General features: G+C 51.9%; 2 protein-coding genes across 6 annotated transcripts; one reads left to right on the forward strand and one right to left on the reverse strand.

Annotated features, from left to right (window-relative positions):
- Positions 1-1,109: 1,109 nt before the first annotated feature.
- On the forward strand, positions 1,110-10,582 carry HAS1 (hyaluronan synthase 1). Its single transcript, XM_041744569.1, has 5 exons — positions 1,110-1,417; positions 5,116-5,820; positions 7,227-7,452; positions 8,042-8,174; positions 9,900-10,582. Exons 1-5 carry the CDS (start codon positions 1,409-1,411, stop codon positions 10,573-10,575), a joined length of 1,749 nt encoding a protein of 582 aa, XP_041600503.1. The 5' UTR covers positions 1,110-1,408; the 3' UTR covers positions 10,576-10,582.
- On the reverse strand, positions 10,106-24,927 carry SPACA6 (sperm acrosome associated 6). Of its 5 annotated transcripts, none has more exons than XM_041744571.1 (9): positions 24,525-24,927; positions 24,154-24,231; positions 18,812-18,880; positions 18,224-18,247; positions 17,807-17,884; positions 17,581-17,688; positions 16,784-16,994; positions 16,106-16,144; positions 10,106-10,748 (listed from the first exon to the last, which is right to left on the reverse strand). In XM_041744571.1, exons 1-8 carry the CDS (start codon positions 24,736-24,738, stop codon positions 16,111-16,113), a joined length of 816 nt encoding a protein of 271 aa, XP_041600505.1. In that variant the 5' UTR covers positions 24,739-24,927; the 3' UTR covers positions 10,106-10,748; positions 16,106-16,110. The 5 variants fall into 5 exon arrangements, with proteins under 5 accessions (XP_041600505.1, XP_041600507.1, XP_041600508.1 ...); XM_041744574.1 differs by lacking the exon at positions 10,106-10,748 and adding an exon at positions 17,073-17,229 and having other exon boundaries at positions 16,040-16,144; positions 17,579-17,688; XM_041744573.1 differs by lacking the exon at positions 16,106-16,144.
- Between the last annotated feature and the right edge of the window lie 910 nt (positions 24,928-25,837).

The following is a 25,837-nucleotide window of genomic DNA, read 5'->3' on the forward strand; positions in this document are numbered from 1 at the left end:
CAAACTGGCCTTCTCCCTGACAGCCAGGCTCAGGCAAGACCCAACCTAGCCATGGTTCCTCACTCCCTGCCTCCCAGGGGAACCCAGGGAGTGAGGACTTGGTGTCCTGCAGGGGAAAGCTCCAGGAGAGGCTGGATGAGATGGACCAGCAGGGAGAAAGGAGGACTCGGAGGCAGAAAAAGGAAGAGAGAGAGACTTAGTAAGAAAGTCAGGGAGACCAAGTCAGAAATAAAGAGACACAGAGCCAGAGAGAAGCAGACAGAAATGGACACAAAGAGAGAAAGAGAGAGAAAGAGAGAGGGAGGCATGGAGAGAAACAGGAACCTACAGGGGGAGCAGACAGACAGGTGGTCAGAGAGGCAGAGCCAGAGTGACAGGAGCTCAGAGAGAGGAGGAGGTGGGCATGATCAGCTCCCAGAGGAGAGACAGAAAGAATTAGATATAGAGGTGCATTTTTTGTTGTTTTTAATCATGGAGAAAGGGGGCACCTGGGTGGCTTAGTGGTTGAGCGTCCCCCTTTGGCTCAGGTCCTGATCCTGAGGTCCTGGGATCGAGTCCCGCATCAGGCTCCCCTCAGGCTCCCTGCTTCTCCCTCTGCCTAGGTCTCTGCCTCTCTCTGTGTCTCATGAATAAAGAAATAAAATCTTGAAAAAAAAATCATGGAAAAAGAAGGGCATGGAAACAGTGACATTTATCACTGAGTGGGGATACTGGTCTCGAGATGCCCCAGGACCCCGTGTCTTTGGCCTCCAAACGAGGCCACTGCCACCTTCACTGTGACTCAGGTTTCCTGAAGGCTCCCCGGGGCAGCGGCGCCACTACGCTGTGAGTTCTCCCCGCGCCCTTAGGGGGACCCGTCTCGGCGCCCAGCCCCCTCCCCGGCCCTGGCACAGCGCACACATGCAGACCCACAAGCACTCACAGCTCTTTCCAGACGGCAGGCCTCGCCGCCAGCGCCCGGCCACACCCCCAAGCACGCACGTGTGCGCATTTCCTCCATCCCTAGGGCTTCGAGGGGAGCGGCTGGCGTGCGGGAGAGGGGGCAGAGGAATCGGCAGACGTGAGGAAAGACGCAGCGGGGGAGACAGCGAGGGAGAGGAAGGCAGGAATGGAGGGAAGAGAGCGCAGAGAGCGCAGAGCGGGAGAAGGAGGCCTGGGAGGGCAGGGGAGGGCGCGACTGCGGCCCTGGGAACCGAGGCCGTCGGGCGCGGGGTGGCGGGCAGTGGCGGGAAGCGGGTGGAGCTGCCCGGCTCATCCGTGACCTCAGAGCCCCTGGCCCAGCTCCGCCCTGACGTCAGCCCTCCTCCGCCCCCGCCCGCATCGGTCTTCAAATGACCCCCGGGCTCCCGGGCCACAGCGAGACCCGGGAGCGAGGAGCAGGAGAGGAGCGCACGCTGGACCCGCAGCGATGACACAGGTGCGTGCGGGCCTGCCGGCACCTGCGCGACCACGTGGGTGGGGACCCGGGCGCGCTGCTGTAGTGACGGCGACCCCCGCTGGGGCGTCCGGCTTCCATCCCCCCTTGTAGGTGGCCATCCCACCTGTAGTGTATGAGAGGGGACAGGCCCACGCTGATCCTGCAGTAAGCCCGCGTCCGTGTGCGGGGTGCGGCTGCGCGAGGCAGGGCTGTATTCGCTTGACGTGGGGCCCGGATTCCTTCTGTTATGGCTGTTCAATAACTATGAAGTTGAACCAAATGAAATCGCGGCTATCTGGTCACGTTTGCCCTTTGAAAATGGTCATTTCATATGGCTCAACCTTAACTGTTACCGTTTTCTGAAACTCTGTCCCTTTGCTGGGACCCAAGGGTGAGTGCCTAAGTGTTTGTGGCCCTGAGGGCATCCGATCCCTGGCTTAGCTCCTTTCTGCTCAAGGGGGTGTGTTTCCAAATTCACCTGTGTGGCTGTTGGTGAGTCTCAGGGTCACTAAGTTCTAAGAACAGAGGTTCTTAGAGGACATGAATGTTTTCTTTTGTGGGCACGCTGTGTGTCTCTTGGCAGAGACAAGAATATATGTGGGAATATATGTGTGGGGCTGTGTATGTGTGTTTCTGAGTGTTGACATTAGAGTCCTCCAGTGGCCCAGCTATCTCAGTGACCCCCAGCATGAATTGGGCCACTCTCCAGAAACTCAGGCAGGGCCAGGTTTGGATCAAAAGGACATAGAAGGAGAATTCCAGAAATAATAATAATATAATTATTAATATTGAGTGATTACTATGCTAAAAACTCTACCTTATAGAAGTTAAAACTGTGTCCTATAATGTGAGCCACTTACATAGTTAAAAATTTTTTAGTGGCCACATTTTAAAAAGTAGAAAGAAAAAGATGAACTTAATTTCAATAATATATTTTATATAACCCAGTGTATCAGGGGTCATCAAACTTTTTCTGTAGAAAGGTAGATAATCAATATTTAAGTTTTTTGTGTGCATATGGTCTCTCCTGCAACTACTCAACTTCGGTGTAGCATGAAACCAGCCATAAACAGTATGTAAACAGATGAGTGTGGCTGTGTGCCAATAAAACTTGATTTAAGGATGCTGAAGTTTGAATGTCATGTAATTTTCATATGCCACAAAATATTCTTTTGACTTTTTTCACCCATTCAAAAATGCAAAAACTAGAGATGCCCAGCTGGCTCAGTTGGTAGAGCATATGACTCTTGATCTCCGGGTTGTAAGTTTGAGCCCCACACTGGGTGTAGAGATTACTTAAAAATAAAATCTTTGAAAAAACAAAAACAAAAATCTTAAAAACTAGTCTTAGCTTGCAGAGCTGTAGTGAAAAGGGTAGCAGGCATTTGGCCCGAGGGATGTAGGGTGCTGACCCTTGCTATCTCAGACATATCATATGCATGAATAGATGCATCAGACCATATTTACTACAAAGTAACATAAAACTTCATAACAAGATTTTTAAAACTGTCATTTCAGTATGCAACAATACAAATAATTTTTTAAAGATTTTATTTATTTATTCATGAGAGACACAGAGAGAGAGAGGCAGAGACACAGGCAGAGGGGGAAGCAGGCTCCATGCAGGGAGCCTGATGTGGGACTTGATACTGGGTCTCCAGGGTCACACCCTGGGCTGAAGATGGTGCTAAACCACTGAGCCACCTGGGCTGCCCCAATACAAATATTAATGAGATATTTAACTCTTTCTTTTCTCAACAAAGCCTTAAAAATCCAGATGTATAGCACATCTCACACAGATGCTATATACTTTCATTGGAGATACTTGATCTGGATCTCTATTTAGGTTTCATAAGATTGACAGGTGAAAAAGAAGCTTCACACACCCTACTTGTTTCAAACATACTTAAAAACTTTCCAATATTGAATCAAGTATCAGTTTCTATAGTTAAATATTTAAATAAAATTAAAAAGTCAGCTCCTCTGTCATACTGGCTGCTTTTCAAGCACCCAGTAGCTACATGTGGCTGGTGACTCCTGTATTGGACAACACAAGTCTGAATCCTAATGACTCATTTAACTCATAAAGAAGCCCATGAGATGGAAGCTGATGACACAGGAGGCAGTTTAGCTTAGAGGACCATGGAGCCAGACTGCCTGAGTGGCCTTGGGCAAGAGAATCACCTCACCTATATAACAGGAACAAGTAACAGTATCTGCCACACTTGGAGCAGTACTTGATGTGTAGATGGGGCTAAATCCCCAATTTACAAGACGAGAAAACAGAGGCATGTCTCTCTCTGATTCTGAGGTCTTCCAGCAATGTGTATTAGGCACCTGGGCCTGTTGGAGACCTGAGCAGTGAAGGAGACCATGGCCATGCCCTTGGGAAGTTGGAGAAAAGACTCCCCCTACCTGTGAGCTTCATGACCTTGAGCAAGCCACTCTTCCTGACTAACCAGTCCTCGGTTTTGCTATGGGTATGATGGCACTGAAAACATTATCTGTTGCCTCCTGCACCCTCAGGCTCTCCTGGGGAGTAAAGCTTCAATATATAAGCTGATGGTTCAGTGACCAGATTCTTAGGGTTCAAACCCTAGCTTCTTTGCTATCCAGGTGTGACCTTGGGCAGGTTGCTGCATCTTTCTCTGACTCAGCTGCCTCATCTGTAAAATGGGGATGATTGTACCTACCTCATAGGGCTGTCGTGAGGACTAAAATAAATTAAATTAAATTAATAAAATAAATAAAATAAAAGGCTTATCTGGTACATACCATATTGCATTATTTTTAAGATGATGATGATTAACAATCTCAACCCTAAGAAACCTCTGTGAGATGAGTGATTATTTCATGTACCACTAAGAAGCAGGAGGGGAGGAGAATCCTTATTAATTAAACATTCCTTCAGTGTAATCCTCGTGGATTGAAGAGCTGTTTAAAATGTGAGGAAATGTCCCAGATCGAGCTCCTCTCCCCCAATTGGACACTCTGCGGAGAGCCTGGTTCTTCCTCTGCCTAGGTCTCTGCCTCTCTGTGTCTCTCATGAATATATAAATAAATCTTTAAAAAATAATAATAAAATAAAATGTGAGGAAATGGGTGCCTGGGTATCTCAGTGGTTGAGCCTCTGCTTTTGGCTCAGGTCATGATCCGGGTTTCTGGGATCAGTCCCGTGTGGGGCTCCTCCCAGGGAGCCCACTTCTTCCTCTGCCTATGTCTCAGCCTCTCTCTCTCTCTCAGGAATAAATTAAAATCTTTTTTTTTAAATGTAGGGAAAAATATATTAGAATCAATATAATATAATCAGGCATCAAGCCTTGCTGTTTGCCACAATTACTTTCATTGGTGAAAATAACTTTGCAGGGATCCCTGGATGGCGCAGGGGTTTAGCGCCTGCCTTTGGCCCCGGGCGCGATCCTGGAGACCCGGGATCGAATCCCACGTCGGGCTCCCGGTGCATGGAGCCTGCTTCTCCCTCTGCCTGTGTCTCTGCCGGCCCCCCACCCTCTGTGTGTGACTATCATAAATAAATAAAAAAAAAGAAAATAACTCTGCAGTACCCACAGGATTTTCTTTACAAAAAGGGCATGTTGTATTGACTTGGGGCGGGGCGGGGAGGCACTCGGGGGAGACCTAGGTCTTCGCTTCCCGGAGGAGGACTTCAGGACTCTTTCCCCTTTGCTATCCCCCGGCAGGAGCTGCCCAAGCCCACCCCGGCCGCCCGCCACTGCTCCGGCCTGGCCCGGCGAGTGCTGACCGTCACCTTCGCGCTGCTCATCTTGGGCCTCATGACCTGGGCCTACGCCGCCGGGGTGCCGCTGGCCTCCGACCGCTACGGCCTCCTGGCCTTTGGTCTCTACGGCGCCTTCCTCTCCGCGCACCTGGTGGCGCAGAGCCTCTTCGCGTACCTGGAGCACCGGCGGGTGGCGGCGGCGGCGAGGCGGGCGGCAGCGCGGGGGCCCCTGGACGCGGCGGCGGCGCGCAGCGTGGCGCTGACCATCTCGGCGTACCAGGAGGACCCTGCGTACCTGCGCCAGTGCCTGGCGTCCGCCCGCGCTCTGCAGTACCCGCGCGCGCGGCTGCGCGTCCTCATGGTGGTGGACGGCAACCGCCCCGAGGACCTCTACATGGTGGACATGTTCCGCGAGGTCTTCGCCGACGAGGACCCGGCCACCTACGTGTGGGACGGCAACTACCACCAGCCCTGGGAGCCGGCGGCGGCGGGCGCGGCGGGCGCGGGCGCCTACCGGGAGGTGGAGGCCGAGGACCCCGGGCGGCTGGCGGTGGAGGCGCTGGTGAGGACGCACAGGTGCGTGTGCGTGGCGCAGCGCTGGGGCGGCAAGCGCGAGGTCATGTACACGGCCTTCAAGGCGCTCGGCGACTCTGTGGACTACGTGCAGGTGAGTGCAAGGCGCCCGCGCGCACCGGCGCGCACCGGCCCGACCCCGGAGTGGGGCCGCCCCCTCCTGTAGGATTCTTGGTTGGGTGCAGGGATTGGAAGGGACCTCGTTCGGACTGTCTTTGTTTATCCAGCCATTCAGTGTAGGGACTCTCCGTCACTCGTTCATTCCTACATCCCTCCATCCGTCCACCCAGTAAGGAGACGGCTCATTTGTTTCAGTCATTCGTGTAGTGACTCATTAATTCCTCCCTTTCTTCATTCATTCATCCTCCAGCTGCATACTCTTCCTTTCACTCCGACTCACACATTCTTTTTTAAATTGTTGTTGACATCACTCATACCTTCTTACATCCATCTTCCCAGTTGGAGGTCATTCATTTATTTTATTCATTCATTTGTTGGATGCAGGCTCTTTCCTTCTCCCTCACCCACCCACCCATCCATCTAGTCATCCACCCAATCTAAAGATTTGTTCATTTATCCATCCAATGTAGAAGTCGCTCATTGCTTTGTTCATTCACCTTTTCAATGTAGAGATCTCTTCTTGTCTTCATCCAGTATAGGAATTGGTTCAGTAATGCACCACATTAGTTACCTATTGCTGCCTAACAAATGAAAACCACAAATTTGGCAGCTTGAAAGAAAACACTTATCTCCTAGTTTCCATGAATCAGGAGTCTGGGCAGAGCTTAACTGGCTCTTCTGTTCCGGTACCATCAGGCCATGATCATGATGTCAGCTGGAGCTGGGTCGTATCTACAGCTCAGGGGCTTCTCCCAGGCTCCTATGTTTGTGGGCAGGGTTGATCTTCTTGTAGTTGTAAAACTTCTTCCAGGCAAGCAAGAAAAAGTCTCTAACTTCTAGACCTTCTTTTATAAAGGGCTCACCTGATTAGGCCAGACCCACCCAGGAGATCTCAACAGATTAGGGATCTTAATAACATTGCAAAACTCCTTTACTATTTGTGTATTGGGTAATATAATCACAGGAGTTATGTGTCATCACTTTTGCCATATCCTATGGGTTAGAAGCAAGTTATAGATCTCACCCACATGCCAGAGGAAGGTATTGTACAAGGGTGTGGATCTTAGGGAGGCCATCTTGAAAGTGACTACAAAATTGGAAGTTAGGGCAGCCCTGGTGGCCCAGCAGTTTAGCGCCACCTTCAGCCCGGGGTGTGATCCTAGAGTCCCCCGATCTAGTCCCATGTGGGCTCCCTGCATGGAGCCTGCTTCTGCCTCTGCCTGTGTCTCTGCCTCTCTGTCATAAATAAATAAATAAAATCTTTTTTAAAAATTGGAAGTTATGTTCAGATTGGGTGCAGTGTCCCAGCAGTTACCTACCCTGTGATGTCCTCCCCTCAAGTACCAACCTGGCCTGATCCTGGCTCCTTCCACCCCACAGGTGTGTGACTCAGACACAAGGCTGGACCCCATGGCACTGCTGGAGCTGGTGCGGGTGCTGGACGAGGACCCCAGGGTAGGGGCCGTTGGGGGGGATGTGCGGATCCTTAACCCCCTGGACTCCTGGGTCAGCTTCCTAAGCAGCCTGCGGTACTGGGTGGCCTTCAATGTGGAGCGGGCTTGTCAGAGCTACTTCCACTGTGTGTCCTGCATCAGTGGTCCCCTAGGTGAGCAGGGGTAGGGCTGGGGAGGGCCATGGATAGAGTGGAGGGGGTGAGAGAGAGTCAGAACCGGATGTAATTGAGATTGAGGACAAAGATGGAGCTGCAACAGGGATGGGGGATAGGGATGAGACTGGAAGTTGGAGGTGGGATGGTGTTTGGTGAGGTTGGAGGAAGGGTGTGGATGGGGATAGGGCTTGGGGCTGAGGAAAGGTTTAGAGGAAGAGAATGGGTTGGAGTTGGAAGTCAAGAACAGAGCTGGGGCCAAGTTTGGGGTTGGTGGTGGGTTTTTGGAAGGAGATGAGTAGGGAATAGGGCTGAGAATGGATATGGGGTTGATGATGGAGTTGGGATAGTTTTGCTGTCAAAGTGGATATGGGTCAGGGATAGGATTGGGGCAAATTTTGGGATGAATGTGGGGTTGAGGAAGGATTGCTGTTGAGAATGGGATTGGGGCTGGAGTTGTCGCTGGAGACAGGGCTGAGGACAGGATTGAGATGGTTGAGGATGGGGCCAAAATTGGAGGTGAGTCGGGTTAGAGATAGGATGGGGGACAGTAGAGGCTGATGCTCCTGTTCTCCCCACCTCCACCCAGGCCTGTACAGAAACAACCTCTTGCAGCAGTTCCTCGAGGCCTGGTACAACCAGAAGTTTCTGGGTACCCACTGTACCTTTGGGGATGACCGGCACCTTACTAACCGGATGCTCAGCATGGGCTATGCCACCAAGTAAGCTGAGGGGATCAGGTGGTTGGGTGTGTGTGGAGGCCAGTGACTCTGTGTGTGTGTGTGTGTGTGTGTGTGTGTGTGTGTGTGTGTCTTTTGGGAATTCTCCAAACCCAAAGTATCTGGCAGGATAGTGGGCTCTACCAAGTGAGACATTAGGGGAGAATGGAAGATACTGGAAGAGGCAGGGGTGGCTGATTGTGTGACCCAGTGGACTCTACTAAGTGAGGCAAGGTCGGGGGTGGGGAATTCCACCTAGAAGGTACAACATGAGATGGGGCACAGTGGCTCTACGGCAGCCTCACAGATTACTCCGAGTGAGGTGGGAAGGGAGAGTGGGATCTAGTGGGAGAGTGAGCAAGAAGAATGGAGTACTTCAGGAAGAGTCGTAATCCAGTGAGACTGGTCAGGTTCAGGGGAAAGAGATTTCTACAAAACTAGGCCCCGTGAAAGGGCCGGAGAGAACTTAGGGTATACCAAAGGAACCCATGCATTCATTCACAAGGCAAATATTTATTACAAAGTGGGTTTTTAAAAGTTTAAGTAACCTCTATGCCCAGTGTGGGGCTTGAACTCACAACCCCAAGATCAAGAGCGGCAGGCTCTTCCCATGTAACGAGCCAGGCGCCCCTCATTACAATGTTTTAGGCTCTGGGGATGCAGCCATTAACAAGAGACACAAACTCATGCTTACGCATACTGCTTACTAGGGAGACCATGACTAAGGAGTATCCAGTAGTACACTGGATAATGCACATGCCAGGAAAGGGGAGGTAGAGTCTGGAAGCAGGGAATGAAATGTTAACTAGGATGCCCTTCCTAGGCATAGAGGTTGGATATGATGTGGCCGGAACCCTAGCAAGGGAGAGAGCATCCGGGAAGGAGGACAGAGTGGTAATGGAGTGCACTCCAGAAAGGCTTACAGGCCACCCAAGAACTTTGAATGAAGACAGGGAGCCATGGGAGGATTGTGGACAGAGGGGTGATGTGTCGTTTAACAGGATGCCTCTGGCAGCTGTTTTGGGTACGGACTGCAGGAGACCAAGGGCAGGGCAGGGAGGCTCCTGAGGATGCCTGGCAGCCAGGGTTAAGAGACTGGACAACAATGTCGAGTAATACCCTTGGGGAGAGAATAGTGGGACGCCTCCTAAGAAACGCAACTGTTAGCGGCCACCTGATGACATTCCAGGAGCAGGATTCTAGCCTTGTGTGGGCTTTGCCGCACACTGGGTGGGGACTGACTAGGATGTCTGCTGCGGCTGCAGGAAGGAGGCTTGATGGGTCCCTTGAGCTCTAACACATGGGATGCCCTGGGTAGGAACAGCGCCTGGCTTATTCCTCACCACAAGGCCTGCCAGTAAGAGCAAGCGCTAGAGTATTCGTAACAGATTAGTGATAGCATTAGTAATAGGTCAGTAACTGTGACGATATTAGTAATGGCAGTAGTGATATTAGTCATAGCGCAAACCGTAGTAGTTGCTAATATTTATTGAGCAAGTACAACATCTATCCTAAGCACTTGGCCTCTAATCCCGATTCAGTTCTCACAACAGCCCTGTTAGGTAGGAATCCTGGTCAGTCCCATTTTACTTAGGAGAACATGAGGCCCAGGGAGGTCAAGAATGCTTGCAGCCCAGCAGTTGTCCGGCAGTGGCCTCTTCTGGCTCTGGTCTCTGTCCTGGCCACCGAGAGGGCCGTCCTGATGCCTGTCCTGTCCCTTCCATCCAGGTACACCTCCCGGTCCCGCTGCTACTCTGAGACTCCCTCGTCCTTCCTGCGCTGGCTGAGCCAGCAGACACGCTGGTCCAAATCATACTTCCGCGAGTGGCTGTACAACGCGCTCTGGTGGCACCGGCACCACGCGTGGATGACCTATGAGGCAGTGGTCTCGGGCCTCTTCCCCTTCTTCGTGGCGGCTACTGTGTTGCGGCTCTTCTACGCGGGCCGCCCATGGGCGCTGCTGTGGGTGCTGCTGTGCGTGCAGGGTGTGGCGCTGGCTAAGGCGGCCTTTGCGGCCTGGCTGCGCGGCTGCCCACGCATGGTGCTGCTCTCGCTCTACGCGCCGCTCTACATGTGCGGCCTCCTGCCCGCCAAGTTCCTGGCGCTGGCCACCATGAACCAGAGTGGCTGGGGCACCTCTGGCCGGCGGAAGCTAGCCGCCAACTACGTCCCCCTGCTGCCACTGGCCCTCTGGGCTTTGCTGCTCCTGGGGGGCCTGGTCCGCAGCGTGGTGCATGAGGCCCGGGCTGACTGGAGCGGCCCTTCCCGGGCTGCCGAGGCCCACCACCTGGCCGCAGGGGCTGGCGCCTACGTGGGCTACTGGGTGCTCATGCTGACGCTCTACTGGGTGGGTGTGCGGAGGCTCTGCCGGCGGCGCTCAGGTGGCTACAGAGTCCAGGTGTGAGTCTGGGTGTGCAGGGTGCCCACCCAGGGGACTTCAAGGGAGGCAAAAGAGGAAACCAGCAGGGGCCCCAGGAGCCACAGACTTGCTGGGTGATTCTCTGGAGCTCAGTTTCCCTCCTCTGTGAAGCGAGGGGGTGTTGACCCAAGATTCTTGAGGCTGGGACTTCAGGGTCTCTGGGAAGGGGGTATTTATTGATCAGGGCATGGATTTTTAGGGGTGGGGGACAAGGGTCTCCACATGCTGTCCTGGGGCCTGCTTTCTCCCTGTTTTTATTTAATATCCATTTGTACTGTGTGACTAGGATATAATAAAGAATTTTATTTATTTTCTCCTGAGTCTCCCCCTTTTCTTTGAGACCTGAGGGGTTATAGGGCTGAAGGCTGGGGACTTGTGGCTCTGTCCTAGGTGCCAGCTGTTTGAACCTAGAAGGGTCCTTCTTCGGGAAACAGAAATAATAATCCCATGGGTCGGAGATGTGAGGGTGAAAATTCTCAGCACAGATACTTAATGGAGTACCTGCTATGTGGTGACACTGTTAGGTACTGAGGAGGGCCTTTTCCTGGTCTACTTGGCTGCTAAGAAAGGGAAGCCATACCTCATCTCCTCAAACCCCTAGCACCTCACCCTTACTTTGCTTTCCATCTCACTGAGAAAACAAAAGTGACAAGAAAAAAACCAGTCCCACCTGCATATCTTTCCACTGATCTCCATCTGTGCCCACACAGGCCACACCTTCCTCATTACTGAACGCAAACTGACTGTGCTCCAATGCAGCCCTTCAGGTCTACTCAAAGATCTCACTCCTTCCATTCTTCCCACATCATCAATTCTTCCCTCCCCACAAGGTCTTTCCCACCAGCATCCAAATGTGCTATCACTCTGTGACTTTTAGGACACCCTGTCTTGACCTATTTCCTCCTGAGCTACTGTCTTTTTTTTTTTTTTTTTGTCTTTTTTTTAAAGTAATCTCTCCCCCTCAGTGGGGCTCAAACTCATGACCAGGAGATCAAGATCTTTTGCATGCTCCACTGACTGAGCCAGCTAGATGCCCCATACTGTTTCATTTCTAACAGCAAAACTCCTTGAGAGCTGTTTATCTTTGTCTCCAATTTCTCTTCCACAAAGTTCAGCCACATTAAGTGCCTAATTCAATGGTCTTTAGTAACTTTATAGACTCCTGCAGCCATTACCATAATCTAATTTTAGAACATTTTCATCAACCCCCAAAAGGAACTCCACATCCACTGGCAGTCACTTGCATTCTTCACCCCGAACCCACCTCCATGCCCTAGGCAACCATAATCTATGCTTTATCTCCACAGATTTGTCTCTTCTGGACATTTCACATAAATGGAATCATGCAATATATATTTTTTTGTGACACAAAGTTCATCTGTGTTGTTGCATGTATCATTGGCTCATTCCCTTTTACTTCCAAATAATATTCCTCTGTAGGGATATATTACATTTGGTTTACACATTTATCAGTCAATGGATATTTGGGATGTTTCCATTTTTTGGCTGTTGTGAATAATGCTATAGACATTCACAGACAAGTTTCTGTGTGAACAGAAACTGTGTGTTAGATGTGTGTTAGATTCTCTGTGTGTTAGATTCTCTCAGGTGGGCTTCTCTAGGAGTGGAGTTGCTGAGTCATATAGTGGTCCTGTTTAATATCTTAAGAAACTGACAGGTGGTTTTCACAGTGCCTGTACCATTTTATATTCCCATTAGCAAAGTAGGAGGGTTCTGATTTCCCTATATTGTCACCAACATTTGTTATCACCTGATTTTGTTTAAAAAAGATTTTATTTGACACAGTGAACATGAGTAAGGTGAGGAGTAGAGGGAGAGGGAAAAGCAGACTCTGCTGAGCAGGGAGCCCAAGGCGAGGCTTGATTCCAGGACCCTGGGATCATGACCTGAGCCCAAGGCAGATGCTTAACCAACTGAGCCACTCAGGTGCCCCTCACCTGACTTTTTGATTATAGCCTTCCAGGGGGTGTGAAATGGTATCTCATTGTGGCTTTGATTTGCATTTCTCTGATGACTAGTGTTGCCTCCCACTGACTTTCAAATCCATGCCAATCACATGGCTCCCAGCCATGGCTCTTTGGAAATGGCTCCAGTCAAGTTTATCAGTGATGTCCATGTTGCTGAAACCAATGGCCAATTCTCAGGCCTCCTCTCTCATGATGCAGCAGCATCTGACCAGCTGATCACTCTCTTCTTGAAGTGCTTTCTTCATTTGGCTTTCAGGGATGCCACAGCTGCCTTCTCAGCTTCTCATGGTTCAAATGGCTTAACTTTGGAGAAACTTCCTCCTATCTACTTCTCTTATGGATTTACACTCATTTCCTCTGTGCATTCAGTGGCATGGCTCTGAAACTTGTATCTTCAGATCAGACCTCACTCCAGAATTCCCGACTTGTATACCCAATTGCCTCCAAGTCACTTCCTCATCACCAGACCCAACGCCTCATCTGTCCTCCTCTTCCTCCCTCCTTGAAACCTTCCAAGAAAACTGCTCCTCCCACAGCATCCATTATCTCAGTAAACAGAACTCTGACATTCTAGCTTCTCACATCAAAAATGCTAGAACTGCACTGCACACAACATATCCCCTACCATAGAGGACTATTTAATTTTTTAAATTCATTCTTTGATGATATCAATCAGTCATGAAACCATTTACCAAGTATGTACTGAATTACACATTTTGCCAGGTTTGCAAATGCAGAAATGAATAAGAGGCAGCCCCTGCCTTCCAGGAGCTCCTTGTCAAGTAAACAAAGAGTGTGATCCAGAGTTACACAAAGACACATGCCTCTGTGATTTCTATTTTCACAGCTGAGGGACAACTTAAATTATTAGCTATAAAAGATTATAAATTTAGATCCTCAGTTGCACTGGCCACATCTGACCCACTTCATGGCCACAGGTAGCTGGTAGCCACCGCAATGGACAGTACATATCTAGAACATTGCCATCATGGCAGAGGATTCTACTGGACCCTCTGCTGCCCTGACCATGGACACTGCCCCTTCTCTTTTCTTCCTCTCACACCTAACATTCCAATCCATCAGCAAACCTCACTGATCCTACCTTCAGGACAGATCTAGAGCTCCTCACTGTCAGGGGCACCTGGGAGGCTCAGTCAGTTAAGCATCTGCTTTTGGCTCAGGTCATGATCCTGGGGTCCTGGGATCAAGCCCCACATTGGGCTTCCTGCTTGGTGGGGAGTCTGCTTCTCCCTCTCATGCTCTGCTCTCTCTCAAATAGATAAAATTTTAAAAAAAGAAAAAAAAAAAACAACCCCAAACTCGTCACTGTCACCACAGTTGTCCCTGAGCTGCATCTCCTTCCCAGATTATAGCTGTCTAGATGATCACAGCACCTCATAGTGGTTCCTGCCCCCTACAGTTCATTGTCCATGCAGTAGCCATACAAATCAAATCAAATCAAATCATGACTTTCCTGGCCTCAAAAACTGCCCATTACTCTCATCTTAGAGGGAAATCCAGACCTTACAGTGGCCAAGGTCCTGCACATTCTGACTTCATTGTGTACTCGTTTCCAAAAGTCCTGCTCCAGATGCCTCCTGGCCATGTCTCCAATATTAGGTGCACTAGGGGGCTTTTGCCCTTGCTGTTTCTCATTTGATCCATGTCTTATTTTGTTTTTCTTTTTATTGTCTGACCATCCATTACAATCTAAACTCCACAGGCACCTGGCTAGCTCAGTCAGTTAAGCATCTGACTCTTGATTTCATCTCAGTTCATGATTTCAGGGATATGAAATTGAGCCCCATGTTGGGCTCCACAAGATTTTCTCTACCTCTGTGCACTGGCCCCTCAAAGAATCTAAACTCCTTGAGGGAGCAGATTTTTGTCTATTGTGATTTTTTTAAAAGATTTTATTTATTTGTTCATGAGAGACACAGAGAGAGGCAGAGATACAAGCAGAGAGAGGAGCAGGCTCCCCATGGGACTCAATCCCAGCACCCCGGGATCACAACCGTAGCCAAAGGCAGACACACAACTACTGAACCACCCCAGCACCCCATCTGTTCTGATTTCTTCACTGCTATCTCTACAGTGCCTTGAAAATGCCTGGCACAAAGAAGTACTCAGTAAAAAAAAAAAAAAAAAAGAAGTACTCAGTAAATATTCTCTGAATGAATGAATGAGTGAGCAAAGGGGAATATATTAGTGAACAAGAATGAGCAGATGCCCAGAAGCAACTTATCTTTTAGGTGAGAGGACACAAACCAAAATAAAAAACACAGGTTGACATCAAGTCCCATGAGTAAAATGCACAAGTGAAAACAGGGAGGGGGATGTCAGCTGACAGGGAGGGAAATGGTCAGTGAAGATGACATTTGAGCTGGGACCTGTGCGGTGAGAGGGAGGTAGCTTTGTGAGTTTCACAGTCAAGTCACATCAAGTATGAAGAACATCATGTGCAAAGGCCGGAACGTGGGACTGAGCTTTGCATGTTCAAGAGACAAAAAAATGACTAGTGGGGCCAGAGAGTAAAGAGGACAAAAAAAGGGAGGTGGAGTCCAGCTGCCTGCCAGACACAGAGTTGTCAGAGGGATGAAATTGGTTAATACATGTAAAGGTTTTTCAGAGGAAATCATAAGTGAGTTTAGACACAGAAGGGAGAAAACGTGATTCTAGGCAGGAAACAACAGCTAACCAGGTCCTGAAGAGGGTGACAAGAATCATGACAAATTTAAGGAATAAGCAAAGGCCAGACAAACTGCAGGGTGGAAAGATCTACCCATGATGCCTGCAGGGTAGAAAGACAAGGCTCACCAGATCAGCAAGGGCCAGAACCTGGGGCATCTTGGAGGCCCTAACAGGGAACTGGATTTTGTTCCAGTGGCAATAGAGAGCTAAAGGGTTTTGATCAAAGGAGTGACCCGATCAGACATACTTCAAAATATTCCCCTGGCTGCTATGTGGAGGATGGACTGTAGTGCACGGAGTCAAGGCAGGGAGGTGAGTGGAGATGCTGCTGGAATAACCCAGGCAGGAGATGATGGTAACTGGGACCACAGAGAGAGGGCGGCTGCACAAGATGTTTAGGAGTTAAAAAGGCTGAGGCATGGAAGTAGAAGTGGAGGAGGAATTAAACTCTTAGGTTTCCAGTTGAGCAGCTGGGTGGTTGGTGGTACCCTCAGTAGGAAAGCCTTGGGGAGGAACAGGCTTTCAAAGAGACAGCAAGGACTCCATTTGAGTGTGTGTTCCGCAGGTTGAAATGTCAAAGTGATTGCCAGAAATCTGGGGAGGGGCCTGAGCTTGTACCCAAAGTCCTCAGCACAGAACGTTGCACTGTGTCAGCTCTACACGTTACTGTTATTAGGGGAATATTCACCTATTCACCTGGGTATATTTGTGGTCTGGTGCCCCTCCTTCTACCTGCATTAGTAGTGAACACCTTCAAAGATGAGATAATCTAGAGAGCTGACATATATTCTTTATTATAGGAATGAAAACAGGATAAGGAAGTAAGAAAAAGATACCTTTGTTAATTGCCCTTGAAGTACCATCGAAAGAACATCCTGGGGAAACAAGGAGGTACTTGTGTTAGGGGGAAAGGTTGGGGACTAGATATCTGGGTCACAAAGGTAGATAAGGCCTGCACTCTTGGATCTGAGGGAAAAGGGCCTGGTGGCCTGGGGGCCTGGACTCCTGGGTCTGAGGGTCTAGACTACTGGGTCTGAGGATGGAGGGCACTGGGGGCCTAGACTTCTAGGTCTGAGGGAGGAGGGGCCGGAGCCTGGACTCCTGGGTTTGAGGGAGGAGGGGCTGGAGGCCTGGACTCTTGGGTCTGAGGGCAGAAGGGTCTGAGGGAGGAGGTGGCTGGGGACCTGGACTCCTGGATCTGAGGGAGGAGGGGCTGGGGGCCTGGACTCCTGGGTCTGAGGGAGGAAGGGGCTGGGGGCCTGGACTCCTGGGTCTGAGGGAGGAGGGACTGGGGGCCTAGCTTCTTGGGTTGGAGGGAGGAGGGGGCTGGGGGCCTAGACTCTTAGATCTGAGGGAGGAAGGGTCTGAAGGAGGAGGTGGCTGGGGACCTGGACTCCTGGGTCTGAGGGAGGAGGGGGCTGGGGGCCTGGACTCCTGGATATAAGGGTGCAGGACACCAGGTCTGAGGAAGGAGAGCAGATAGATGCTGGGACCCCCGGGTCCCTGGGACTTACCACACCACAAGGGTCGCACTGGCTGATGCTAAGGCCGCGGCGGCGGCGAGCAGACACTGGTTGCTGGGCGTCAGAGCCCCGGAACTGGCCAGCAGCTCGCCCAGGCTTGGGCTCCAAGATTCAATCATCTCCGCCTCCCGGGGCGCCCAGTCCAGCACTTTCCGAAAGGAGACCTGCAGCTTGGTCTCCCCACGCGGGGGCGCACCTGTCACTGCGGAGGCGCGCACGTCAGTCGCGCGCGAGCCCCACCCCTCGCAGAGGCCCCCTCCCCGCGCAGCCCCGCCCGCACCGTTAAGAAAGAAATAGACCCGCGCCACGGGGAACTGGTCGTGCGAGATCTCGCAGCAGTAGGTCCCGCGGTACTTGAGCTGCACCGGCCGGATCCGCACCAGGTTTCCTCGGGCCTGCAGGATGTCTCGGAAGTAGGACTGGTCCTGCGTCCGGACCTGCGAGACGCTCGGGCTGAAGCGGCGGGAGGAGAGGAGCCTCGCCCGAGCCCAGGTCAGATTCTCTGGGCCGGGCGTTGCCGAGCCACCGAGCTCAAGTCCCGCCCCGAGCGAGACCACGCCTTCTGGAGCCCTGGCCCCGCCCCACCCCTCTGTTTCGCTGACCCCTCACGCATGACCACGCCCCTCCAAGCCGCCTCCCGAGCCTTGCCTGCGCTTCCCAATCCCCGGACCTTCCCCGGGCACGAAGCCTGAATCTAGCCCGAGCTCCCCTGCGTCCTGACCCGCATTTTCTAGAAAACCAAAACCCGCCTCCCACATCCTTCGCGCTGGCCCCGCTCCGACTCACACCTCCTCCTGCGAACTTCCAGGAATACGTGATTTCCTCCTGAGGCAGCGAGAAGTTCACAGAGCAAGAGAACTTAGCCTGTTGACCTCGAGTCACTGTCAAGTCCTGGACTGCAGACAGGTCCGCGTCACCGCCGAGCCCGCCCCGTCCGGCCCAGCCCCTTTGCCGGCTCAGCTCCGGTCCCTCCGGTTCGTCCGGTTCCTGCCCCTTGCAGGCTCCGCCCCTCACCTGGGCAATCCAGCGAGAGTTCGCACACGTGGGAGTAGCACCCGCGGCAGCGGAAACTCCGGCTCGCCTCCTGGACCCCTGTGGGACGGAAGCGCTGCACCTGGGATCCATCCGTGTTCCCCGCCCTGGTCCCTGGGGCCAACTTAAGTGTGTTAAGCCTCCCGGGCTCTAACGGCCAGACAAGCCCTGGGCGCCGCCTTCCCTGTGCTCACTGGCTGGCTCTCAAAACTCTCCGGCCTCTCGGACTCCTATTGGCTCGCTTTTGCTTTCGGACCCGCCTCGTATGAGATTTGTGAGCAATATCTGGTTTAATTACTTTTGTTCAGGGCTCTTATTGGTCTTCCACTCGAAGTCACAGGTGTCGCGCCCAACCACCCGCCTTCCCACTCGGTTGCGAGCTTTGAACGAAGTGCTTACCGCAGGGAGGGATGCAGGCCTCGACTGTGGAGAGAGGAAGCGTTACTACCCTGGAGGAAAGCGCGTCCCCGAAACTCCCCCACGGGATAGGTTAACTGGGCCAGGTGGCGTGGCACCGCCCACCCTAGGGGCGGAGCCAAGCCTGCTGCTTTCCTCCTGCAGGCGGGGCCAGGACTGCTGCCCCCTAAGGTCACGCGCGGGCCTGAGGCTTACTAGGGAGTCGGGGCCAACCCAGGTGTAGTTCAGTGAGGGGGCGGGGCTATGCCCTGGGCTATGGTTTCAGGGGAGGCAGTCCGGTTGGAAAGGAAACGTCACAAAGTGCACGGGGCCAGACTGAGACCCAGGCTGATCTGGGACAGGACTATCGGAAGATGGGGTCCTAGCTGGAAACCTTCCGTTGAAGCAGGGACCTGATCCTAGAGAGGTCCTCGCAGGGGAAGATGCTGTGTCAGGAGTGACCCTCCAAGGGACGTGGCTCGGAGGGGCTGGGCCAAAGGGAGAGGATGGCTGGCTCAGGAGTTTTGTGTGTGTGTGTGGTGTGTGTGTGTGTGTGTGGTGTGTGTGCGCGCACAGCCCAGCTTCTTTTACCTTCTTTAAGCTTCTTAATGACTTCCTGCATTTTCTTCGCAGCGTTGGGAAAAGCAACCTTAAAGGAGCCTAGAAGGGGGAGGGGCCCTTGTAAGTAAAAACCCACCTCCAAGGCCGGTCAGTTGCTATTGCAGTGTTCGTCTCTTCCACAGCCACTCCCCATCCCCTCATCTCATCTCCCACTCTGTCTACCTGGAAGACTGACAGATCCCCAGGCCTCCTCCGGTCTGCCTCTGAACTCTGTGACTGAACTACTCTGCCTTCTCTGCATTGATCTTGTTGGAGGGAAAGGGGAGGATCGAGATCAAATTCCTCACCAAGTTCTGCTAGGCCCTACATGATCTGGTCTGGTTTCCTCTATTCCATCCGTTGCCCATCTTTCATTTCCCCTAGCATGAAAACAACCATATTCTTTAGCACCTCAGGACCTTAGCACATGGGGGCTCTTTCTAGCCCATCTTCCCCCCCAATCCCACTCATCCTTCATCTCCTACCTCGAGTCATCTCCTTTGAGATTTTCCCTGACCATAAATCTAATCTAATCCATGTGCCCCTATTTTTGTCTATCAAGGTGTTCCATCCATCCCAGAGTTCTCGCTAGTTTACAATTGTGTGTGTGTATATCACACAGTGATCATCTCAGTCTGTCTCTTCAGGGAATAAACATGTCATTCTTCAGTGCTGTATCCCCACAACCCAGAGAGGGCCCTGAGTCTTAGAAAGTGCTAAGTATATGTAGAATGAATTCCAGGATCCAGCTGGAATGGAGATCACAACTGGTGGCCCGTGGCTCCAGTCCATCCCTGGAATGTGTTATATTTGGACTGGAAAGTATTTTTTAAAATGAACCAGTTTCCATCATATAAAATTTGGGAAAGTCACCATAAAATGTTTGGCATCTCTTTTTAGAAAAGTGGAAGAGCTATAATACAAGAGACTATATTTTCATGAGGCAGCAATTAGCTAGAGCTTAGTGGCAGCCACCCCCTTTACACAGGGCATGCACCTGCCACTTCCACATGGTCTCCAGACTTTATTAATTTAAATTTTCTTTTACTGTCTTTATCTCTGTTCTTACGGGTGTTGGAGTTTTGACCATTGGAATGGCCTCCAAACTGTAAGGTTTTGTGGCTCTTCCCAAAGTGGATGGGTGGCCACTTATTTACCAGTGGAGGTGGTTCTGGAAATTAGAAATGTGGGAGATGTGCGGTGTCTGGGTGGCTCCTTCGGTTAAGCATCCAAGTCTTCCAACTCTTGATTTTGGCTGAGGTCATGATCTCAGGGTCATGAGACTGAGCCCTGCATTGGACTCCAAGCTCAGTGCAGACATGCATATAGTGTGCTCTCACTCAAATAAACAAACAAAAATTTTTTTAAAAGAAATGTGGCAGGTGTTATGCACCGAATTGTGTCCCTCTCAAATTCATAAATGCTGAAGCCCTAACTCCAGGACCTGGGGCTATGACTTGGAGATACAGCCTTAAAGAGGTAATTAAGTTAAAATGAGATCAGGGTGGGCTCCGATCCAGTATCACATTGCTTATAAGAGGAAATCTGGATACAGACACACAGAGGGAAGATCATGTGACCAGGGGGAGAGAAGATGGTCATCTACCAGCCAAAGAGGGAGGCCTCAGAAGGAACCAACCCTGTTCACCCTGACACTTTGATCTTGGACTCCTAACCTCCAGAATTGTGAACAAATACATTTCTGTTGTTTAAGCAACCCTGTATATGACACTTTGTTACAGCAGCCCTAGCAAACTAATACACAGGGATTGCTAGTTGCCTCCAAATACCTCTTTAGTAACATCACACTGCATTTCAGCTGGGAAAGCACCCCTGGCCCCACCAACCACCCAGCTAAAAGACTATATTCCTCAACATCCCATGCAGCTAGTTGTGGTCATGTGACCCAGTTGTGATCATATAACCAAGTTTTGGTCACCAGTGGAAATGGAAGTGTCATGTGCAAGTCATAGGAAGTAGCTTTGAGAAGAGAAATGGTACCATCTTATTGATCTTCCCCTTCCTCTATCCTGCTGCCTGAAACTTGGATTTGATGGCTGGGGCTCCAGCAGGCATGCAGAACCATGAAGATAAGGGCTGCATCCTAGGATAGCAAAGTAGGCAGTTGGAAGGGGTTTGGGTCTCCAAGAAAATGAAGTGGTGCCTCCATACAAAACTTAAGTGCCTGCCTACCTCAAGACTTCTAGCTTGCTTAACCATTGCACGTTCCTCTGTGATTTCAAACCACGCAGAAAGGGAAGGGAACTGAGAATATTGGCGAGAGGGTGGCTGATGTGATGATCCTTGGGTATAAACTAGAGCCAGGAAGTGGGTTCAAAGTGAGAGGTCAAGGACTTAGAGGTCTCTCTTTGGCCACAGGGCAGGCGTGTGGTCTGGAGATGGCAGGATGGCCAGAAGGATGTGGTCAGAGTGGGGTGCTCAAATGAGAGGCCAGGATGTTGGAAGAGTCATCCAAGGAATGTTTTTGTGCCAAACCTAGTGACTCACAGGGAGGATGAGTGTAGGATTATGCCAAGTGCGCCATGATTGGGGGGGAGGGGTGTGTGTGTGTGTGTGTGTGTGTGTGTGTGTTATATCTAAGCAAACCGTGGGAAGAAAGCAGGGATGGAGTGAAATGTCCAAAGAGGCCAAAGGGTGGAGGTTATATCAAGTGAACCACAAGGGGGCATGGGTGGATGTTGTGAAATCTACCCAAAAGAGGTGTGTATCATTAGGAACCTCAACTGTTTCTGACCATGTGGGTTTGAGTCCTGGCTCATCCATCTGTGAGAACACCTGCCTCCCATCTGAGATATCCATTTCAAGTCCTCTTCCTTACATGACCTTGTCCAAATATGTAACTTTCCTGATCCTCAGTTGGTAAAATGGAGACAGTATCAGTGTCTACCTATTAGGGTTGGCGGGAGGCAGAGGCGATTTAATGCCATACTATATAAAAACATCTTCATGCCAAACTATGTGCCATTTAATGGCTGCACGAGAGAGTATCTGTAAGTGCTTAGGATGGTGTCTGTCACACCGTGAGTGTTATAGAGATATTACCATTCTCCAAGTTTGAGATGGAGAAACTGAGGCACTTCCTACTCCTCCTCCCACCCCACCCAAGCTTGCCCCTTTCAGCTCAGCCCTCATCTTGGTCCACCTGGACCACTGCCACTGGTCCAAACCACCATGAACCTTCTCCACACTGGTCCGCTGCTTCTGCCTTTGGTCCACATGGCCTCAATCAGACCCTGTCTCTCTCTCCCTAAAATCCTCTGATGGCTTGAACATCAGTTCAAGGGCCGAAAAGAATGGTTCTCAAACTGTGTTCCTGGAGCTGCAGCAGCATCACCTGGGAACTTGTTAGAAAGGTCTACTTCCGTGGGACACATGGGTGGCTCAGTGGTTGAGCGTCTGTCTGCCTTCGGCTCAGGGCAAGATCCTGGAGTTGCAGGATCAAGTCCCACATTGGAATCCCTACATGGTGCCTGCTTCTCCCTCTGCCTGTGTCTCTGCCTCTCTCTGTGTGTCTCTCTCATGAATAAATAAATAAATTAAAAATCTTTAAAAAAAAAAAGTTCATTTCCCGGCCCTTACCTCAGACCCACTGGTCAGAAATGGAGGGTAGGACCCAGGAGTCTGCATTTTAACAAGCCATCAGGAGATTCTAACACACGCCGGGGCTTGAGAACCACTGGCCTATGAGCTCCAACAGGATGTGGTTCTTTGCAGCCTCTGATTTCATCTCCTCCTGCTTTTTCCCTCGTTGATTCCACTCCAGCCCTTGGCACTGGCTCTGCCCTCTGCCTGGAAAGCTCTTTCCCCAGATTATCTGCATGGCTGTCACCTGGTTCAGGTCTTTGCTCAATTAGACCTTCTCATTTGCGACTGCCCTGACCAACCTATTTACAATAATTATCCCACTGGGCACCCTGTTCCCTGCACTCGTTTTCCTCCATATCCTGGATGACCATCTGACACCCTAGTATTTCATTGATTACATTTATTGTCTGTCCCTCCCACCCCCCAATCCAAGCAACCTGAGGGCTAGTCGTTTGCACATTTGGTCACAGCTATATCCACATTGTTGTTTCTGGCACATTCAATGAATACCTGTCGGTCATATTGCACTGGCTTCCCTCGGCCTCCAGTCTGTCCTCCATACAATCCCGGAGGGTCTTTCTACACCCAGAGCTAAGCCTGCCCTTCCCTTGCTCACAGCCTTGCTCCTCCAGGACAGTCTCAAGTCTCCTTGACCTTTCAGCTAAATCCTGGGCCTGTGTGTCTAGCTGCCTCCTGGATGTCCCTCGAGTCCCACACACTGTCACTGTGTCCTAGCCCAGCTCACCATCTTCTCGCACTCCTGCTCTTTCTCCCTGGTTCCTCATCTCAGGGGAGCTGGACCCTGGGCACTGTCCATTACACCCCCACCCCAGTCCCCAAATGGACCATCAGACCCAAGGCCCTGGATGACTCTCCCCTTCATCCATGCCCACTTCTCCATCTTCACATAGGCACCCCCCGCCCCAGCCCAGGCCTCCCTCACCTCAGCCTCCACCCTGGCCTCCCAGCTTCTGCTGTCTCCCTGAGCCACTGTGTCCCACATACAGCTCTAAGGGGGTCTTCTACAGGCAGAACTGGACTTGTTCCTCCTTTCTTCAAAACCTTGTATGACAAGATGGCCCAAGTAGGGAGAAAGAGTGTTTTCGGGATTCCTGAGCACCTCCCCCCACCCCAGCACTGAGTTGCTCAGGCCTCTCCTTGGGGGTGGGGGATATGTAGCTGAAGTTCATGCTGACTCCCAATACCCCCTTCCCTCCCCCCCGGGGTGGACAGGAACCTCCCTGTTTTTCAGGATCATTGTCAGAAAGCTTGGTGGGCAAGAGCAGAAAACAAAAGGCATAACAGCAGATGTAGAAATGAGCCCTGAGCCCTGGACCTCTGACTGGCCAGTTCATGCCGCAAACAGCACTCAGCCTCCCCCCTCCCTCTCCCTCTGAGGTCTGTCTGGTCAGGAGGCTCCTCCCTCTGAGGGAAGCAGCAACACACCCAGAACCTCATAGCCAGGGAGAGGGGGAGCCACACAGCCAGTTCAGAGCTCCTCTACCTGATCCCAGCGAGGCTTCAGACTCTGGTCATTTCTGCGCTGTCCTTTGACCTCCCCACCAGCACCCGCCCATCCCTACTCCACAACAAGTAATCAAGTTCACTCAGCTTACCAGCACTACCTCCTCCCGATCCTCCCACATTCTGGGGCCCCCCTGCACACACATCCACCTCTTGGGGACTTCCACCCCACATCCACCAAAAACCATCCCCAGCCCACTCACCCTGGGCCATGGCCATCTCCTGGAGAGTGTGGGTCATCTGGGTGAAGGCATCATGCAGGTGGTTTCTCTCATAATCATCTGGGAGTAAGGGTGGAGGGCAGAGGCTGGCAAATGCATGCACCTCAACACCACATCCACAGTGTGGACAGTTCCTGTCTCTCTAAGATACCTTCCGTCTCCAAGTCTCTGTCCCCTCCCTACTGCTACCCCCCATCTCTGACCCAGTCTCAGCTCTCTTCTCCCCTCAAGTCCCTACCCCCGCACCCCTCTATTCTCCCCCCTTTGTGGGAATCTCAGTGGTTCTCAGCACTGTCTGGTATCACTCAGTGTTATCCCCCAGGACCCCGGAGGACGGTGGCAGTTCTCCTCACTGATTTCAATGTCTAGGAGGCCCCGAAAGGCAGTGATGAACGCCTTCTGACACTTCTCCAGCTCAGGCCCCTCTACACCAGCAAAGATCTGGCAGATGCGGACACGATCCTCATAGGATGTGAAGCAGAAGAGACAGGCCCAGGTGGGGCCCCTGAAGACCATGAGGGCCACCAGGGCAGATGGGACAGTACTGCCTTGGGCCAGCAGGGCCATAACTGAGGGTCTGGGTCCCCGAGCAAAGTGGGTGACCTTTGTGAGGTCACCACTGGGTGGGGGAGGGGCATGCAGTCTGGGGTCAGAGGTTGGATTTCCGAGGCTGGTCAAATGGCAAGCTCTGGATTTTCAGGGAGAAAGGGTGTGAGGAGTCAGGGGTCGGGCGGGCAATCCCCAGGCTTGTGGTTGCGCCAGACGCCAGGCTCCCAAGAACCTCACCTGTGACCCTGGATGTCCTCACAGGTTAAAGGGTCTCAGGGACCCAGAGGCCGGCAGTGTGGTATGTGGTGGCCTGACAGGCCCTGGTGTGGGGTGGGGGTGGGGATGTCAGAGTGGAAATGGCACAGAGATACTGAGAAAGCCCAAGAGACAGAAACTGAGACGTGGAGAGATATCAGAAAGCACAATAAGAGAGAGATGGAGAGACAATCTGAGAGGCTGCTGTGTAGACCCACAGAAGACTCCAGAGACACAGCGGAGATGGAGAGATAGAGAAAGCGAAGTAGAGGTTTCTTCTTGGGAGAGGAACTCTTTGAGGGCAGTGGGAAGAGGGGATGCAAGGACAGGACAGGCGAGAAGCCCAGCTCCTCCTCCCAGGGTCCCCCAGCATGGGGCAGTGGTCAGGGGCTGGGGTCCCCGCCGGGCGTCCCGTGCAGGGCGCAGCCTGGGGAAAGCTAGGAGGCCGTATAGTGATCTCCGTGGGTGTCCTCCTCAACTATACAACCTCCTACCTCAGCCCGGGGGGCGCGGCAGGTGGACAGACAGACGGATGGAGGGACAGATGGGGGCCAGGAGGGCCAGGGAGGGTGGGGAGGGCCGGGAAGACCCCAGCCGCGATGGTGAGCCCCCGACACAGACCCACAGACTCGAGCTTGTGTGCGGCGAAGGCCCCGCAAGGTCGGTTCTACGGGTGGGTGCCAGGACCCAGGAATCCGGGCCCCCGGCCCCCTCCTCCCAAGGAACCCAAGAATCAGTCCCTTGGCTCCTTCCTCAGCAGGGACCCAGGAGTTTCAGGCCCCTAGCCCCTTCCTCCTCAAAGGTGCATGGAGTCCTGGCCAGTGGACCCTCCTCTTTCAGACTCAGATGTCTGGGCAGCCAG

The sequence above is a fragment of the Vulpes lagopus genome, chromosome 2, assembly GCF_018345385.1.
Source record: "Vulpes lagopus strain Blue_001 chromosome 2, ASM1834538v1, whole genome shotgun sequence".
Lineage (NCBI taxonomy): Eukaryota > Metazoa > Chordata > Mammalia > Carnivora > Canidae > Vulpes > Vulpes lagopus.

What these genes read in the sequence shown, in the direction of transcription:
- HAS1 (XM_041744569.1), top strand. An exon ending in ACTCTGTGGACTACGTGCAG is followed by an intron (nt 5,821 to 7,226) that starts GTGAGTGCAAGG and finishes TCCACCCCACAG; the next exon opens with GTGTGTGACTCAGACACAAG. An exon ending in CTGCATCAGTGGTCCCCTAG is followed by an intron (nt 7,453 to 8,041) that starts GTGAGCAGGGGT and finishes ACCTCCACCCAG; the next exon opens with GCCTGTACAGAAACAACCTC.
- SPACA6 (XM_041744574.1), bottom strand. Translation starts at nt 24,738, where the DNA reads ATGGCCCTGCTGGCCCAAGGCAGTACTGTCCCATCTGCCCTGGTGGCC. An exon ending in GGCCTGCATCCCTCCCTGCG is followed by an intron (nt 17,885 to 18,223) that starts GTAAGCACTTCG and finishes TCCGTCCCACAG; the next exon opens with GGGTCCAGGAGGCGAGCCGG. An exon ending in ACTCTCGCTGGATTGCCCAG is followed by an intron (nt 17,689 to 17,806) that starts GTGAGGGGCGGA and finishes ACCTGTCTGCAG; the next exon opens with TCCAGGACTTGACAGTGACT.